This window comes from Chlorocebus sabaeus, chromosome 5, assembly GCF_047675955.1.
Source record: "Chlorocebus sabaeus isolate Y175 chromosome 5, mChlSab1.0.hap1, whole genome shotgun sequence".
Lineage (NCBI taxonomy): Eukaryota > Metazoa > Chordata > Mammalia > Primates > Cercopithecidae > Chlorocebus > Chlorocebus sabaeus.
The window spans coordinates 69209342-69226874 of NC_132908.1; the positions used below are offsets into that span (position 1 = coordinate 69209342).

The following is a 17533-nucleotide window of genomic DNA, read 5'->3' on the forward strand; positions in this document are numbered from 1 at the left end:
TGAGCACCAAGTCACCCAAGTCACCTATGCAACAACTTCTGGGCTCAGGAGTAATTTCTCAGCACTGAGGGTAAAATAGGAAGGAATGCTCTGTTGATCATTTGGGAGATGTAGGTTAGCTGATTGGTGCCTTGGGATGCAGCATGAAGCAGAAGTCCATATTGCAATTATGATTTTAGAAGGAACTAAGCATTTCACCAGCCAGCCAAGTAATTATTTTCTTTACCTTGAAATCATATTTGAGTTGTAACCCCAGAGTTCAATTTCTTATTGTAAATTCACTAACTTACTGTGTAACATTACTTCTCACTTGAACCTCTCACTATCTGTTGTGATTCTGAGCAGAAGATGTCTTTTGATTGCAGTATGTAAGGCAACCCCTGTAGAAGGAGACAAAATGAGGAGAAAGAGAACAAAGCCTGCAGGACCAGAGGCATACAGATGGACATTTTACTCACACCCACAGCAGCAAGAATGACCTCCTGCAGCATATACTCCACGTGTAATAGCACTTTGGAACTGTGGGCAAAACCAAAAGGCTAGTGTTTCCATTTATGTATGGGGTTGAACTGGAAAATTCCCTGAGGCATAATTCATTGGCCAAATTTTGAGAGGGTATAGAAGATGACTTTAGAAATGAGTGGTTTTGGCCGGGCGCGGTGGCTCAAGCCTGTAATCCCAGCACTTTGGGAGGTCGAGACGGGCGGATCACAAGGTCACAAGATCGAGACCATCCTGGCTAACACGGTGAAACCCCGTCTCTACTAAAAAATACAAAAAACTAGGCGGGCGAGGTGGCGGGCACCTGTAGTCCCAGCTACTCTGGAGGCTGAGGCAGGAGAATGGCGTAAACCCGAGAGGCGGAGCTTGCAGTGAGCTGAGATCTGGCCACTGCACTCCAGCCTGGGCAACAGAGCGAGACTCTGTCTCAGAAAAAAAAAAAAAAAAAAAAAGAAATGAGTGGTTTTGTGTATGTGTCTAATGATATTCAGCCTGATGTTCTGCAATTTTAAAAGTTATAATAAAGTATCATTTTTTAATCTGGAAAAAAAGCTTGAAACATATGTGTGGCTGTATCGTATATTTATTTTTGTACGTATATGATGTTTAGAAGTTGAGGCTCTGTGAACTTGGAAAACAAAAGCATCCCGCATCCAGATGATTCCATTGCCACACACTCTTGTAAGGGTGGACTACTCTGCTCAGAAAACTTCCAAATAAACCGCAAACCCTTTATCCTGGCATTTGAAACACTCCCATTTTCTGGTTACAGTTCCCACTACTGTTGCACCAGGTACCCCCTACACACACACACACACACACACACACACACACACGTATTTCTTTATCAATACCTTCCACTTTCCCACCTCTGTGTATTTATTCACATCGACTCCTCTGCCGAGATGTCCATTTCATCTGTCTAAATATTGCCATCTTTATGTGTTCATTCCAAAAGCTGGAAGTAATTTCTTCCTTATCTGAACCTTCACGGCAGCACCTGAGCTGTCCCTCGAGGCTGGCACTTTTCACTGTCTGTATTAATTACAATTATTGTGCCTTTTCTTCCTTAATTGGACTTTTTGAAAGTGAGGATCATACTGTATTTATCTTTCATTTGATTACTGCAGTGTTTTGGTTTTTTTGGTTTTGGGGCTTTTTTTTGAGACAGAGTGTTGCTCTGTCGCCCAGGCTGGAGTGCGGTGGCTCTATCTCAGCTCACTTCAACCTCCGCCAACTGGTTCAAGTGATCCTACTGCCTCAGCCTCCTGAGTAGCTGGGATTACAGGCACGGGCCACCAAGCCCGGCTAAATTTTGTTTTTTTAGTAGAGACAGGGTTTCACCATGTTGGCCAGGCTGGTCTTAAGCTCCTGACCTCAAGTGATCTGCCCACCTCAGCCTCCCAAAGCACTGGGATTACAGGCGTGAGCCACCGGCCTTGGTTGATTACTGCAGTGTTTTCTAAACAGGATGTATTCTTGCAGTCTGTGTTTTAGAGAATTTCATAATGTTGGTGGCCACTCCTGTACTGATTTTTAGAGTAACATAAGCATCATTTGCACTATCTGGATAACCATCTTAACCCTGAAACCTGCCAAGTGGTTCAGTGTCCACATTTGCTTGAGTTTATGATCACTTTTTGGCACCGAGAAAGAACCAGCTGTAATCCACAGGGTGGGTATGCAACAGGTGGAGACCAAATGACCTGCTGTGTGAACAAAGGGTTTTTTTGTTGTTTTTGTTTTGTTTTGTTTAGTGAGTCAAATAAAGAAACGTGTTATCAGAACTGAATCCTCCCCATATCATAAAATAGCATGCATGCCAGATTTAAAGGAACCTGAGTAGTCGTAGGCCAGAACCCTGTTTGTCTGCTACTGAGCTTGGCAAAACATGGATCTCATTGGTTTTCAGTTTTGTTTGTATTTACTTTGTATTCATTCTTCCATTTAATATTGTTTGGTTTTTATGACTGTGTAAGAGCTTTAAGATAAAGCTCATGAACCAGGGGCGGTGGCTCACACCTGCAGTTTGAGAAGCCAAGGTGAGAGGATTGTTTGAGTCCAGGAGTTCAAGTGTGCACTGAGCTCTGATCACGCTACTGCCCTCCAGCCGGGGTGGCATAATGAGACCCCCATATCAAAGAAAAAAAAAAGAGTTTATGTCTAGTTCTGTTTGTATGTACTGAAGAGACAGAATACAGTAATTTAAATCAGTCCTGGCGGTAGCAGAGATGTAGGATGAACAAGTCGAGAGATGTAATGTGCACCCTGAGGACTGCAGGTAACAAAACCATACAGTAGACCGGATTCATGCTGGATGAGATTTTAGCTGCTCTTGCCACAAAAAACAAAAAAAAGTGGGTAACTAATGTGAGGTGTTGAATATGTTTGTTTTACTATAGTAACTTTCTTAATATCTATATGTATCCCATAACATTATGCTGTGTGCCTTAAATATACACAATACAATTTACTTTTTTAAAAAATGAGGCCAGGTGCAGTGGCTCACGTCTGTAATCCCAGCACTCTGGGAGGCCAAGGTGGGTGGATCACCTGAGGTTAGGAGTTTGAGACCAGTCTGACCAACATGGTGAAACTCCATCTCTACTAAAAATACAAAATTAGCCGGGTGTGGTGGCACATGCCTGTAATTCCAGCTACTTAGGAGGCTGAGGCAGGAGAATCGCTTGAACCCAGGAGGCGGAGGTTGCAATGAGCTGAGATGGCGCCATTGCACTCCAGCCTGGGCAGCAAGAGCAAAACTCTGTCTCAAAGAAAAAAAAAAAAATCCTAGAGGGTCTGCAAGAATGACTTTCTTTAAAATATATATATATATATGGCTGAGTGTGGTGGCTCACACCTGTAATTCTCCAACTTTGGGAGGCCAAGGCGAGCAGATGTCTTGAGCCCAGCAATTCGAGACCACTCTGGACAACATAGCAAGACACTATCTCAAAAAAAAAAAAAAAAAGAGGTGGGCGTGGTGGTGGTGGTGCGCTCCTATAGTCCCAGCTACTCGAGAGGCTGAGGTGGGAGGATTGATCACTTGAGCCTGGGAGGTCGAGGCTGCAGTGAGCTGAGATCATGCCACTGCACTCCAGCCTGGGCAACAGAATGAGACCCTGTCTCAGAAAAAAAAAAAAAGCTACACTTACTAATTTTTAGCCACACTAACTTAGATGTTAGATATTCATCATCCTCTACCCAGTGCAGCTTAGACTCAGCTTTATCATCTATCTCTACTTGCTAAAGTCATATTTGGTAGGTAGACACAGATGGTGGGGCCCCAGACACAAAGGGCCATTGCTTTATTGATCTCTGCTATTTGTTTTCAGCTTGTAGGAACTGCACCTGGGTCCTCAAAACAAAACCTTTTGTATCCTTGGTAAATTGTTCCCAACTCATAAAAGAAGAACACTAATAATACAAGCCCGTCAATATGTATATTTAAAGGATCAGGCAGCTGCTAAACCCCCACACTTTTTCTTGCTACAATTCAGAGAACATGTTCTTCAAAGGAGGAAGCTGGCTTTGGTTATACATCAGAACAAGTATCATTCTAGGAAGTGAACTAAACAGCCCAGGGCCACATGGGCAAAATAATTGTTACCAGTTTAACAGATTTCACTGCAGCTTTGAGGAAGCAGAGCATTACTGTCATGGGCAGAGAGGATTCCTAGCTCATATTTGGAACCAGGAAGTTCAAGATCTCATCCAGGACTTTCTGGAAGAAGGAAAGAAGTGGTGGATTGGGCAAAATGTAATGCCACTGAGAAAGCATCAAGATGAAAACTACCCAGGTAAGACTCTAGGGTTTGGTGTTTATGAAGGAAACTTTGTTATATTTTATTCTGGGACAGAAAAAAAAAAAAAAAGAAAATCTTAATCTTTCTGCTTTTGTACACAGAAAAACCAATCACTTTACTTCATTACCATCTTTCCTCTGAAATTATTTCCATTTTGTGCTACAGCCTTTGATTTGTCCGTGTCGCAAAAGTGATGCAATTTTTCCTAGAACCCATCTAAAGTTAACTTACCTAACCTTTCACTAAAAGAATTGAGCTAGGTTTGCCTGGCACGGTGGCTCACGCCTGTAATCCCAGCACTTTGGGAGGCCGAGGCAAGCAGATCACAAGGTCAGGAAATCGAGACCACGGTGAAACCCCGTCTCTACTAAAAATACAAAAAATTAGCCGGGCGAGGTGGCGGGCGCCTGTAGTCCCAGCTACTCGGGAGGCTGAGGCAGGAGAATAGCGTAAACCCAGGAGGTGGAGCTTGCAGTGAGCCGAGATCGCGCCACTGCACTCCAGCCTGGGCGACAGAGCAAGATTCTGTCTCAAAAAAAAAAATTGTGCTAGGTTCGAAAGACAGAAACCTTTGGTGGTCATTTTTTTCCTAATAAACATCTCTTCATTGTTCTGATCTTTAAGTTTTCTAACACAAAACTAAGAGGAAGATTATCTACCTATTGTATTTCTTACAGTGTTTTCAAAGCTATGCACCATAATCTTGAAGTTTTAGAGACAAATCCAAGCCATTATTATATCATTCTCATCATCCTCATTAATGTGTAGGTAAAGTAATACTAAGCCTTGTGGTAAGGAACACATACAAAAAAATAAACTATAATCTATGGGAGGAAATTCTACATTTTTATCTATTGGAAGCCAGCCAAATTTGGCTTTCATATTTACTTTTTAAAAATGCCTGGCGGGGCGGGTGCAGTGGCTCACACCTGTAACCTGAGCACTTTGGAAGGCGGAGGTGGATGGATCACCTGAGGTCAAGAGTTCGAGACCAGCCTGGCCAACACGGTGAAACCCCCTCTCTACTAAAAATACAAAAATTAGCCAGGTGTGGTAGCAGGTGCCTGTAATCCCAGCTACTTGGGAGGCTGAGGCAGGAGAATTACTGGAACCTGGGAGGTGGAGGTTGCAGTGAGCGGTGATGGCACCACTGCACTCCAGCCTGGGCGAGAAAGTGAGACTCTGTCTTGAAAACAATAATAAGAAATAAATCTAAAAGCCTGGCTTTCGAGTATGAGGCTCACCTGGGTCTGATCTCCCCTCAGCAGATGTTGCAGCCCCCGGAGCCCCAAAGCCCCCCAGCTGCACCTACCTGTCCAGAAACCTCAGTCGGATCTTATCCAAAGAGGACAATTGCTTCCTGAGACACTATTTCATTTGCCAGACTGGTAAGTGATAAAGTTACGTGCTGCCAAAGACCCACATTTTAAAAACTGATTCTAAATAAGGAGTGCATGTGAGAGTATTAGTTAAATAATCTGTGAGTGGTAGACCATGGGATGATACAGAGCTATTGATTTTCATGATACTGATTAGCATGAGAAACTCATCTGGAGTGACTCCCTTATCCATCCCCACGGGAGTTGAAAGAGTTGCGCCTTGATGTTCTCCTCGTGTTTTGACTTGGGCAGAGTGTGGAAGAAATTGTATTGGCGACACCATTTTCCACATGCACACTCATAATTCAATCAGCATTTGGGATTCCGAGGGAAGGATGGGAAAGAGAAGGAGGAGAAAAGAATATGGCAGAGGAAGATGAGAAGGCGAAGGGTGACAGGACTGTTATCTGAGGTTCGCTTCTGCAGAAGTAGATCAGGATTAAGCTATGTGTGTATGTATGCGTTTTTGTGTGTGTAGTTGTTGTATTTATTTATTTTTTCCAACATGGAGTTTTGCTCTTGTCGCCCAGGCTGGAGTGCAATGGCGTGATCTTGGCTCACCGAAACCTCCGCCTCCCGGGTTCAAGCAATTCTCCTGCCTCAACCTCCCAAGTAGCTGGGATTACAGGCATGTGCCATCATGCCTGGTTAATTTTGTATTTTTAGTAGAGATGGGGGTTTCTCATGTTAGTCAGACTGGTCTCTAACTCCCAACCTCAGGTGATTCACCTGCCTCAGCCTCCCAAAGTGCTGGGATTACAGGTGTGAGCCACCGCGCCCAGCCTATTTATTTATTTTTTTATATGGAGATGGGGTCTTGTTATGTTGCCCAGGCTTGTCTCGAACTCCTGGACTCAAGCAATCCTCCCACCTCGGCCTCTCAAAGTGCTACGATTACAGGAATAAGCCACTGTGCCCGGCCTTGGTGATTTCTTAAAAAAATAAAAATAAAAAAAATAAAAAACAACCATACAACCAAGCAGTTGCTGGGCATTTATCACAGAAAGAGAAAACCTGTGCTCACATAAAAATATGTATATAGATGCTTATAGCAGCTTTACTCATAATAGAGCAAAACTGGAAACAATTCAGATGTCTGTCAATAGGTGAATGGTCCAGCCATGGCAGTCACACTGTTTCCACTCTCCCTGGTGACTCTGTCCCATTTCCCTCTCTCGACTCAGCCTCCAACACCTGGGAGCCTCCCTCAGTCTCATTCTCAGGTCAGGTGATAACCTTGCTTTCTAACTCAAGGAGAAAAATCAAAGCAATTTGGAGTCCGTCCAAGGCTCGGACTGCTGAATCTAGCCACCTACCAGCACCTGTTCCTGTAGCAAGATAATGCCTTCTCTCATGCTGCTACAAACCTTCGTACTCCTACCCAAAGTGAATCCCTCTGATTGTTGAATTGGATTCCATGGAGTCCAATTCAGTAATAAAAAGAAACAAACTATTAATACACATAGCAATCTCCAGAGAATTATGCCAAGTGAACAAAGCCAATCTCAAAATGTTATGTACTCTATGGTGCCATTTATTGAGCATTCTTGAAATGATAACATGATAGAAATGGAGAACAGATTAGTGGTTGTCGGGGTCTAAGAAGGGCATGGGGGCAGGAAGGAAGTAGGCATGGCTATAAAAGGGCAATGTGGGCCAGGCACAGTGATTCACGCCTGTAATCCCAGCACTTTGGGACGCCAAGGCGGGTGGATCACGAGGTCAAGAAATCGAGACCATCCTGGCCACCATAGTGAAACCCCAGTCTCTACTAAAAATACAAAAATTAGCCAGGCGTGGTGGCATGCACCTGTAGTCCCAGGTACTCAGGAGGCTGAGGCAGGAGAATGGCTTGAACCCGGGAGTCAGAGGTTGCACTGAGCCAAGATTGCACCACTGCACTGCACTCCAGCCTGGTGACAGAGTGAGACTCTTGTCTCAAAAAAAAAAAAAAAAAAAGGTGGGGGTCAATGTGAGGGATTCTTATAGCAACTAAAAAAAAATTTTGACATGACTGTATCTGTGTCCATATCCTGTTGTTACCCTTGCAAGATGTTACCCTTGGAAACTGGATACAGGCATCTCTCTGCATTTTCTCTTACATCTGCATGTGAATATACAATTATCTCAAAATAATAAGTTACATTTTTTTAAAAAAGAAAAATGCCCTGATGTAAGTATACATATCACTTACACAGTATTCTTGAAAAAAAAAAATAGAGTAACGCAAATTAAAAACAAACTGAAATACCCTTTCCCATCTATCAGATTGGCATAAATCCACAAACTTAACAACATATTCTGTTGTCAAGGCCTTAAGAAAATAGGTACTCTCAGAAACTGCTAGTGAGAATGCAGTAAGATAGCTCTATGTGTTTATAAATAAAGGAGAACTCAGCAATATCTAGCAAAATTACATATACATCTACCCTTGAACCAGCGTCCACTGCTAGGAAACTATCCCAAAGGCAAACCAGCAAAAGTACAAAAAGATGCACGCATAAGGCTGTTCATTGTAGCTCTCTGTGATAGCAAAAAAGTAGGAATAATCCACATGCCCATCAAGAAGGAACTGGTTGTAAAAAGCAAATAACAACGATCTCCATATACTGCAGTGGGGTTATCTCTATGATGGATTTTTTTAGTGGATAATAAAGGTACAGAACATATATATTTGCCTATATACATACACGTACATATAAATATAACAGAAGGAGAAACAAAAACTAATGGAAATGGTTACCTATGGGAGAGAGAGAAAACAGGGCAGAAAGGATGAAGATGGAAATGAGACCTTTCGAAATGTACCTGGTTTTATAGTTTGGCATTGGAACTCTTTCAGTGTTTTCCATAATTATTGCTATGGTTTGAATGTGCCCCTTCCAAAACAGGTGTTGCCAATGTGATTGCATTAAGAGGTGGGGCTTTAAGAGGTGGGTTGGCCTACAGGGTTCCTCCCTCGTGAATGGGATTAGGTGTCCTTATAAAAGGAGCTGGCAGAAGGAGGGCTTTTCTTGCCCTCCCATGTTATGCGGATGCAGCCGTCATCCAACTCCGAGTGCTGGTGCCTTCATCTTGGACGTCCAGCATGCAGAACTGTGAGATTTAGATTTCTGTTCTTGATAAATTACCCTGTTTGTGATATTCTGTTATAGCAGCACAAAACAGTCTAAAGCAATTATAAAACAATTTACGTCAACCTTTTTTTTTTTTTTTTTTTTTTTTTTTTTTTTTTTGAGATGGAGTTTCGCTCTTGTTGCCCAGGCTGGAGTACAACGCCGCAATCTTGGCTCACTGCAACCTCCACCTCCCGGGTTCAAGTGATTCTCCTGCCTCAGCCTCCCAAGTAGCTGGGGTTACAGGCACCTGGCTAATTTTTGTATTTTTAGTAGAGACGGAGGGGGGTTTCACCATCCTGGCCAGGCTGGTCTAGAACTCATGACCTCAGGTGATACACTCTCCTAGGCCTCCCAAAGTGCTGGGATTACAGGCGTGAGCCACCGCGCCTGGCCTGTCAACATTTTAAAAAGCAATCCCTAAAAGTAGGGAAAGAGAGGAGAGGAGAAGAATTGGAGCTAACAAGTTTGGACAGTTTTTAAGGTAATTTTGCTCAAGAGCAGGAAACAGCTGGGGCAATAGTTCATAAGGCCAATATAAGTTGTTGGGTTTTTTTTTAAGACAGAAAAAATAGCATGCAGTGAATGATGTACTTAATCTGAGCTACCGAACAACTGGAGGGATTCACTTTGGGTAGGAGTAGGAAGATTTGTAGCAGCATGAGAGAAGGCATTGGCGCTCTACAGGTACAGGTGCTGGTAGGAGCTAGATTTGATGGTCAGAGTCATGGAAGGACTCTAAATTGCTCTGATATTCTCCTTGAGTTAGAAAGCAAGGTTATCACCTGACCTGAGAATGAGACTGAGGGAGGCTCCCAGGTGTTGGAGGTTGAGTAGAAAGAGGGAAGTGGGAGTCACCTGGGAGAGTGGAAACAGTATGGTTGCCAGGCAGTGTGAAGGCAGGCCGCCCGAGCTTCATGATCGTGAATTTAAGCAAAGCCATAGTCATCGTGGTTATATGATTTTCTCTAGCCGTGTCCAACAGCGTGTGTGAGAAACTCTCGCTCATGTATGAAAGGAGGCATGTTCAAGAATGTTATTGCCAGCCGGGCGTGGTGGCTTACGCCTGTAATCCCAGCACTTTGGGAGGTCAAGGTGGGCAGATTACCTGAGGTCAGGAGTTCAAGACCAGCCTGGCCAACATGGTGAAACCTCGTTTCTACTAAAAATACAAAAATTAGCCAGACGTGGTGGCATGTGCTTGTAATCCCAGCTACTTGGGAGGCTGAGGCAGGAGAATCACTTGAACCCGGGAGGTGGAGATTGCAGTGAGCCAAGATCGCGCCATTGCACTCCAGCCTGGGCAACGGAGCAAAAACTCTATCTCAAAAAAAGAATGTTATCACCCACCTTCTGAACTCTTTTATCTCTGCCAATGAGAGTTAAAGAACACAAAGGAGAATATTACGCTTAGTATGGAATTTTCCATTTATGCTGGAGGTTGCAAACTTTTTTGGTGAAAAATCAGACCCTGGCGATGACCTTAAGCAGTAGGATGTAAATAGCTCCACAAGCTTAGTGTTCCAACAATGGAACACTAGGCATAAATGGGTTAATGAACTTCTCAGTGTTGACCCAACTAGTGGACTTAATTTGAAATGTGGGACACCATAATGTGATGTAAGCAGCCTCCACAGCAAAAGGGCTACTGCAGAATTCGTAGTGTCCTTAAAACCTCGATAGGAATTTTCAATTTGTGTTTTCCTAATTATCACATAAGTGCGTGTAATGATGGTTTTATAGACTTGTAGCCATAACTATCACCTATAAATTGTGTATTGGCTTCCAAATAGATGGCGTTTTGGACAGAGATGCCCATTATGAAAGAAATGAAAATAATTCTCGTTTGTGCCAGAGAACCGAGAAGATAAAAAGAGGAGTTGCAATAGCAAGAGACAAAATGCCCCCAGGTAATGTATTCCTCCTCTAGTAACCTTAAAAATCCATAGAATCAGTTTCTGCTAAAGGAATGCACGAGATTGAATTAATGCTGAAATGTATTATAGCACGTGCCCAATATTCGTTGCATTCTATTCTGTCTGATCTTATTATGGCAATCTTTGCCTTCATTTTATATGTGTGTTTTCTTGATACGCCCTTGGCCATCTTCTTTTCATATATTCCCAAATAAAAGACAAGGTTTTATTCCCACAACAATTTTCATCAACAAAGAGAAAGTCGTCTTAAAGTTCTTGCAAAGTCTTTCAAATTATGGTGTTAACACTTGTTTATTTAATTTTGAAAACCAAGTACTATTTGGGAAGGATGCATTAGCCTGAAATGATAGCAATCAATGTCAGTGGATGGCTGGTTATAGAGATCACTGGAAAGAAAGAAGTAAAACAGATCAATTTAAAGTGGATCTCGTGATCATTCCTCGGGGTATGACCTCACAGTGCAAGTGTTAGACGTCCTGGTCAACACACCCTTTTAAATATCACTTAGCAATTTAGAAAGTTTTATTTAGAGACATGAATATATATTTGAAGAACAAATGTAAAATTCAACTTTGCTCAATCCTTTGTAAAAGGGGACTTGTGAGTTGTAGGAAAATATTTAGTGATAGCATTAGGTGGAAGTAAAGACGTATTTTGGAAAACTGTTAAATCCAAAAGTTGTTCTGATGATAATTAATGCAATGATGTTAAAGACACATTTGAAGTATTTAAACTGTGTCATGAAATGTGAGTTTCGTGAGAGCAATGCTTCCAATATTACTTTACATAACATGTGGCTTAAATGTCATAGTAAAACTAAATTACTGAATTAAATAGACATTTGACTATTTCACCTACATCCTTTAAGTTTATATTGTCAAGCTTGCCCCAGAAATGCTTTTTAAAATCTCCTCATTGGGAAAAATGTAGACTGCCTTATTGTGGGGCAATTTACCTAACAAGCAATATGCCTAATATTTATGTATGTAGAACCCTTTATAAAATTTGCGGGCTGGATCTCCCCTCAGCAGACGTTGGCTCACACCTGTAATCCCAGCACTTTGGGAGGCTGAGTTGGAAGGACTGCTTGAGGCCAGGAGTTCGAGTCCAACCTGGGCAACATACTGGGTCTCTCTCTACAAAAACTTTTATAAATAAAAATTTAAAAAACTTAGGCAGGTTTGCTGGTGCATGCCTGTAGTCTCAGCTACTCAGGAGGCTGAGGCAGGAGGATAGTTTAAACCCAGAGTTAGAGGCTGTTAGAGCCATAATCAAGTCCCCGCATTCCAGGCAGCCTTTTTAAGTCTCTATCAGATTGTAAAAGTTTTTTGTAATTCAAAAATTTTCTTAGTGTGTATCTAGGTTACTTTTCACTCATTGTGCCTAGAACATGATGCTACATATACATATCTTTCTTGAATCAAGAATATCCTACATATGTATCACTTCTATTTCATTTGTTCTGGTTCTGTCCTTAAGAAATATCAGGTATCTATGTGCCGTATTGCTACTTCCTATCCTCTGTATCTTTCCTGTACTCTCTTTAAATGAAAAGAATGGTTTCATGTTGATCACCCTTTCTGTTGTTAGAGGAGGGCACCTTACATTTATCTTCTTTATCAGGGACTAATTTTTCCACATCTGCTCAGTATTCCCTCCCAGGTGGATTTTAATTTTTCTGCAGTATTTTTTTTTTTTGTCATCTTGAAATCCTTTGATACCGTTTATTTTTCTTTTAATGTACCTCATTCTGGCGCATGTTAGCTTCAAATAGTTTATCCTTACGATTTTGTTTGGTTCCCTCTACCTTTCTCCATCATCATGGTGTCTGTGGTTGACTCGGTTTCTTGCCATGTCTACTCACAAGACTTTCAGAATCAAGTGATTCCTGGCCAAGAAATAAAAGCAAAATCATCTGATTCCCCCAGTGGATGATAAAATCACATACAACTGATAAAATCAGGTACAACTCCAGGAGGAGACACTGGAGAAGAGGCATGCTGGGTCTGGAAGGAATTGCAGTTAAGATGGCACATGTGCTTATGCTGTATCAGTCAAGGTCATCTCTGTATCCATCACTGTCATCTCCCCGTTTCAAGCTGAATATGTCACCACATTTTCAGGCATGTTTTATTGGGAAAATGGTTTTTCTCTTTGTTTCTATGCTCTTCACTCGTAAGCTGATGCAATAATAAATATGTGAGACCTTTTATTTGGGGAAATAACCTGTTTCGTTCCTATTAAGGACCTATTTACAGCTTTCTGAACTTTTTTTCTGGATTTTGCTGTTGATAATTTTCAGGGCTCTGCTTTTCTTGGAGTCCTCTGGATTCCATTCCCAGGTTCTTGAGTGATCATCTTAGGTTCCCTTTCGTCTTTCCTTCCTTATCTTTATTTTTTTTGGGGGGGGGGCAGGGGTGGTGTGGAATCTAGCTCTGTCGCCCAGGCTAGAGTGCGGTGGCACGATCTCGGCTCACTGCAACCTCTGCCTCCCAGGTTCAAACAATTCTCCTGCCTCAGCCTCCCGAGTAGCTGGGATTATATGCACCTGCCACCACACCAGCTAATTATTATGTTTTTAGTAGAGACGAGGTTATACCACATTGGCCAGGCTGATCTCAAGCTTCTGACCTCAAGAGATCTGCCTGCCTCATCCTCCCAAAGTGCTGGGATTACAGACATGAGTCACCATGCCCGGCCTTGGTTTCCTATGTAAAACAATTTGCATTATTTTTTAGCCATGAATAAGAAGTCCTCAAGTAAAACAAATATTTCTGTCTTAGGCTTTTACTTGAACTTAGTCTGCTTTCTTTTTTCTATAGGGCCTGGTCCTCTTTCAACCACATGTCACCATCCTCTTCCTGCTCATCTCGTAAGTACTTCCCCTGACAACATACACTGTGAAATGTTGATCTCTTTGTCATACCTGGTAGATCTGGTCAGAGCTCGATCTTCTAGAGTGTTCTGAATATAGTTTTCTAATAAGGAAAATAAAGTACTTACGTGCAGGAAAAAAATTGGGTTTAATAGGTGCTTCAAGGATTTATTTTTATTTTTTATTTTTCTTATTTTTTTTGAGACAGGGTCTCACTCTGTCACCCAGGCTGGAGTGCAGTGGTGTGATCTTGGCTCACTGCAACCTCTACCTCCCAGGTTCAAGTAATTTTCCTGCCTCAGCCTCCCAAGTAGTTGGGATTACAGGCCTGTGCCACCACACCCGGCTAATTTTTGCACTTTTAGTAGAGACGGGGTTTTGCTGTGTTGGCCAGGCTGGTCTCAAAATCCTGACCTCAAGCAATCCACCTGCCTCAGCCTCCCGAAGTGTTGGGATTACAAGTGCGAGCCACCATCTCCAAACTTGTTATAGGAATTTCTAAAGCCTATCTTTCTGGCTGTCATGCTGATGTAATTATCATGTATTTGTTGGTTGGGTGTTTATTCCCTGCTTCGTTCCAAAAAGGACTTGTGGCATCTTACAAAACTACAATGCAATAAAATGTAAACATCAAACAGAAAGGGAAAGGAAAATAAAGGTAGAAACTGTCCATACAATCTGTAAAGTTTCACCTTCAAGAAATCTCTCAGCATTCTTGCCCTTGTGTCCTATGTAGAAACCCTTCAGTTGATGCCTAAACACAGATATGCATTTGTTTGACTCAATGCTTACTGCAAAAATAAGTGTTTCTAACGGTATAAAAAAACAGGGGCTAGGCATGGTGGCTCATGCCCATAATCCCAGCACTTTGGAAGGCCGACGCAGGCAGATCACCTGAGGTCGGGAGTTCGAGACCAGCCTGGCCAGCATGGTGAAACCCCGTGTCTACTAAAAATATGAAAATTAGCAGGGTGTGATAGTGGGCGCCCATAATCTCAGTTACTCGGGAGGCTGAGGCAGAAGAATTGCTTGAACCTGGTAGGTGGAGGTTGCGGTGAGCCAAGATCACACCACTGAACTCCAGCCTCCACCCTCATCTCTACTAAAAATACAAAAATTAGCCAGACATGGTGATGCATGCCTGTTATCCCAGCTACTCAGGAGGCCGAGGCAGGAGAATCACTTGAACCTGGGAGGTGGAGTTTGCAGTGGGCCAAGATTATGCCATTGTACTCCAGGTTGGGTGACAGAGTGAGACTCCGTCTCAATAAAAAAAAAAAAAAACAATCGGGATGAAGTAAAAAAAATCCCTCACATCAGTATTCCCCAAGCTGTGTTCTGCAGAGCAACAACCACTAGCCCTTGAAATTGAAAGGGTTAAAAATATGCCACTCTGGTATATTGATGATTTCAGTTAAAGGCATTTGAAAAACAGCAGGTGCAAAAACAGCACTCTGACCTTGGTACTGTTTCTTAAAAACAGGAGATAAAATTCCCATGTAGAATATGCAATATTCTTATCCTCCAGGAGCAGCAGTCAAGACCCGGAGAAATCTGCACAAACCTTGTTAAGATAACATTACCTTTTAAGCCTCCCCACATGATTCTGCTTCTTCACAACTAACTACTCTTTGTCCAATTCAGCACAGGAGAGACGGACTCTAACTGCTGCTTCAGGTCTTCATTTTCTTATGAGGAATCTTGTGCCACGTAAAACTCGGACTCAATGAATGTGTGTGCTTTTCTCCTGTTTATCTTATGTCAGTTAAATTCTCAGGCCCAGCTGGAGCCCTAAGAGAATGGAGGTGGAGTGTTCCACCCCTATAATATGTTACCAGAAGAGAAGAAAACACAGGCTTTTGACTAGAGGACTTTGCAGTCTTTAACAGGTCCCAAATCTAACCCCTTCTCACCGTTGTCACCACGATCACCACACGGTCCAAGTCACCATCTCCCATCTGAACTTTCACATTTGCCGGCTGGTTGCAGTGGCTTTTGCCTGTAGTCCTCGCACTTTGAGAGGCCAAGGTGGGTAGACCACTTGAGGCCAGGATTTCGAGGCCAGCCAGGCCAACAGGGTGAAACCCCGTCTCTACTAAAAATATGAAAATTAGCAGGGTGTGATAGTGGGCGCCCATAATCTCAGTTACTCGGGAGGCTGAGGCAGAAGAATTGCTTGAACCTGGTAGGTGGAGGTTGCGGTGAGTCAAGATCACACCACTGAACTCCAGCCTGGGTGACAGAAGAAGACACTATCTCAAAAAAAAAAAAAAAAAAAAGAAAAGAAAAAATGAACGTTTACATTTGGCTCCTACTGATCAGCTTCTACTCTTGCCCCTTTTTCTGACCCTTCTCAACAGAATGGTTGATCATTTAAGACACAGAAGGATCCATTAAAACAGAAGTGAAATCATGCCGCTGTTCTGCAAAGCCCTTTGTCTTCCTGCCTCATTAAAAATAACATCTGCACCAGGCACGGTGGCTCATGTCTGTAATCCCAGCACTTTGGGAGGCCGAGGCGGGTGGATCATTTAAGCTAGGAGTTCGAGGCCAGCCTGGGCAACATAGTGAAATCCTGTCTATAAAAAAGTGAAAAAAAGGCCGGGCGCAGTGACTCACGCCTGTAATCACAGCACTTTGGGAGGCTGAGGCGGTGGATCATTTAAGGTCAGGAGTTTGAGACCAGCCTGGGCAACGTGGTGAAACCCTGTCTCTACTAAAAATACAAATATTATCCAGGTGTGGTGGTGTGTTCCTGTAGTCCCAGTCACTTAGGAGGCTGAGCCAGGAGAATTGCTTGAACCAGCGGGAGGAGGCTGCAGTGAGCCGAGATGGCGCCACTGCCCTCCAGCCTGGGGAACAGAGTGAGACTCCATCTCAAAAAAAGGTAGCCAGGCATGGTGGTGTGTGCCAGTAGTCCCAGCTACTTGGGAGGCTGAGGCAGGAGGATCACTTGAATCCAGGAAGTCAAGGCTGCAGGGAGCCATGATTGTGCCAGTGCACTCCAGCCCAGAAAACAGAGTGACACCCAGTCTCAAGAAATCCTCTCCTTACCACTGAACACCCTCCATGATATCCACTTTCTCTCTGCTTAGCCTTATTTTCTTCTTCAGAGCACGTATTTAATACATGACATAATTTCTCTTTCTGTCTCCACCACTAACACAGGCTCAACAAGGGCAGGAACTTGGTTCCTTTTGCTCATTGCCATATTCAGTTCTCCAGAACATCCTCAGCCGCTTGTAGATGTGTAACAGTTGTTGAATGATTGACAATAAATACTCTAACATAAATCATGAATCTTAAGTAATATGCAGCTTTCTCAAAATTTCAAAATTCTGAGCACAGAATTTTTGAACAGAAATGCTTATTAGTATCTCATAGGACAGAGTTTCAGAGCATTTGGGGAAATGCTGCCTTAATTATTAAATGGTAAAATCAGATTCAGCCTTTTCCTTTATTTTTATCTTTTAGTCCAAGACTCTGTGTCATCCCATCAGCCCGTTTCCTTCAGTACTACAAAATACCACATCACAGATAACAGCCACATCTGAAGCCAGCAGCCAGCCTCTCCCTGTGATAACACAGCTCACCACGCCTGTGTCTGTCACACGTGCTAGGCAATCTCTGGCAGAAACAACTTCAAGCCCAAAGAAAGCAGCTCATCTGAATACCGTCACCTCTCATCTGCAAGTGTCATTGCAGAATGCATCTGGTCAGGTAAACGTGGGAAATTCAAGTGACAACTAGGTAGCTTTGGGACCCCAAAAAAGTTCTTGGTTTACCATTTGCCTCCCTGTAGAACTGCACCTAAGAATGTCTGACAGATCAGCATAGATGCCAATCCAAAGAAAAACTAAACAAGTCCGTGGAAATGGCCAATTTGACGGCACATACACAGCCCAGCATTTCCCTAATG

The 17533-nt window shown here is 42.8% G+C and overlaps 1 protein-coding gene across 1 annotated transcript in view; it reads left to right on the forward strand.

The window, feature by feature from the left end:
• The first annotated feature begins 3779 nt into the window (after positions 1 to 3779).
• The window catches only part of PKD1L3 (polycystin 1 like 3, transient receptor potential channel interacting), an 85450-nt gene continuing 71696 nt past the window's right edge, over positions 3780 to 17533 (forward strand). Inside the window, exons 1-5 of the mRNA XM_007993760.3 lie at positions 3780 to 4301; positions 5573 to 5695; positions 10596 to 10712; positions 13562 to 13611; positions 17089 to 17334. Coding sequence (XP_007991951.3) covers positions 4007 to 4301; positions 5573 to 5695; positions 10596 to 10712; positions 13562 to 13611; positions 17089 to 17334 — 831 coding nt within the window. The 5' untranslated portion in view covers positions 3780 to 4006. The remainder of the gene's footprint in view (positions 4302 to 5572; positions 5696 to 10595; positions 10713 to 13561; positions 13612 to 17088; positions 17335 to 17533) is intronic.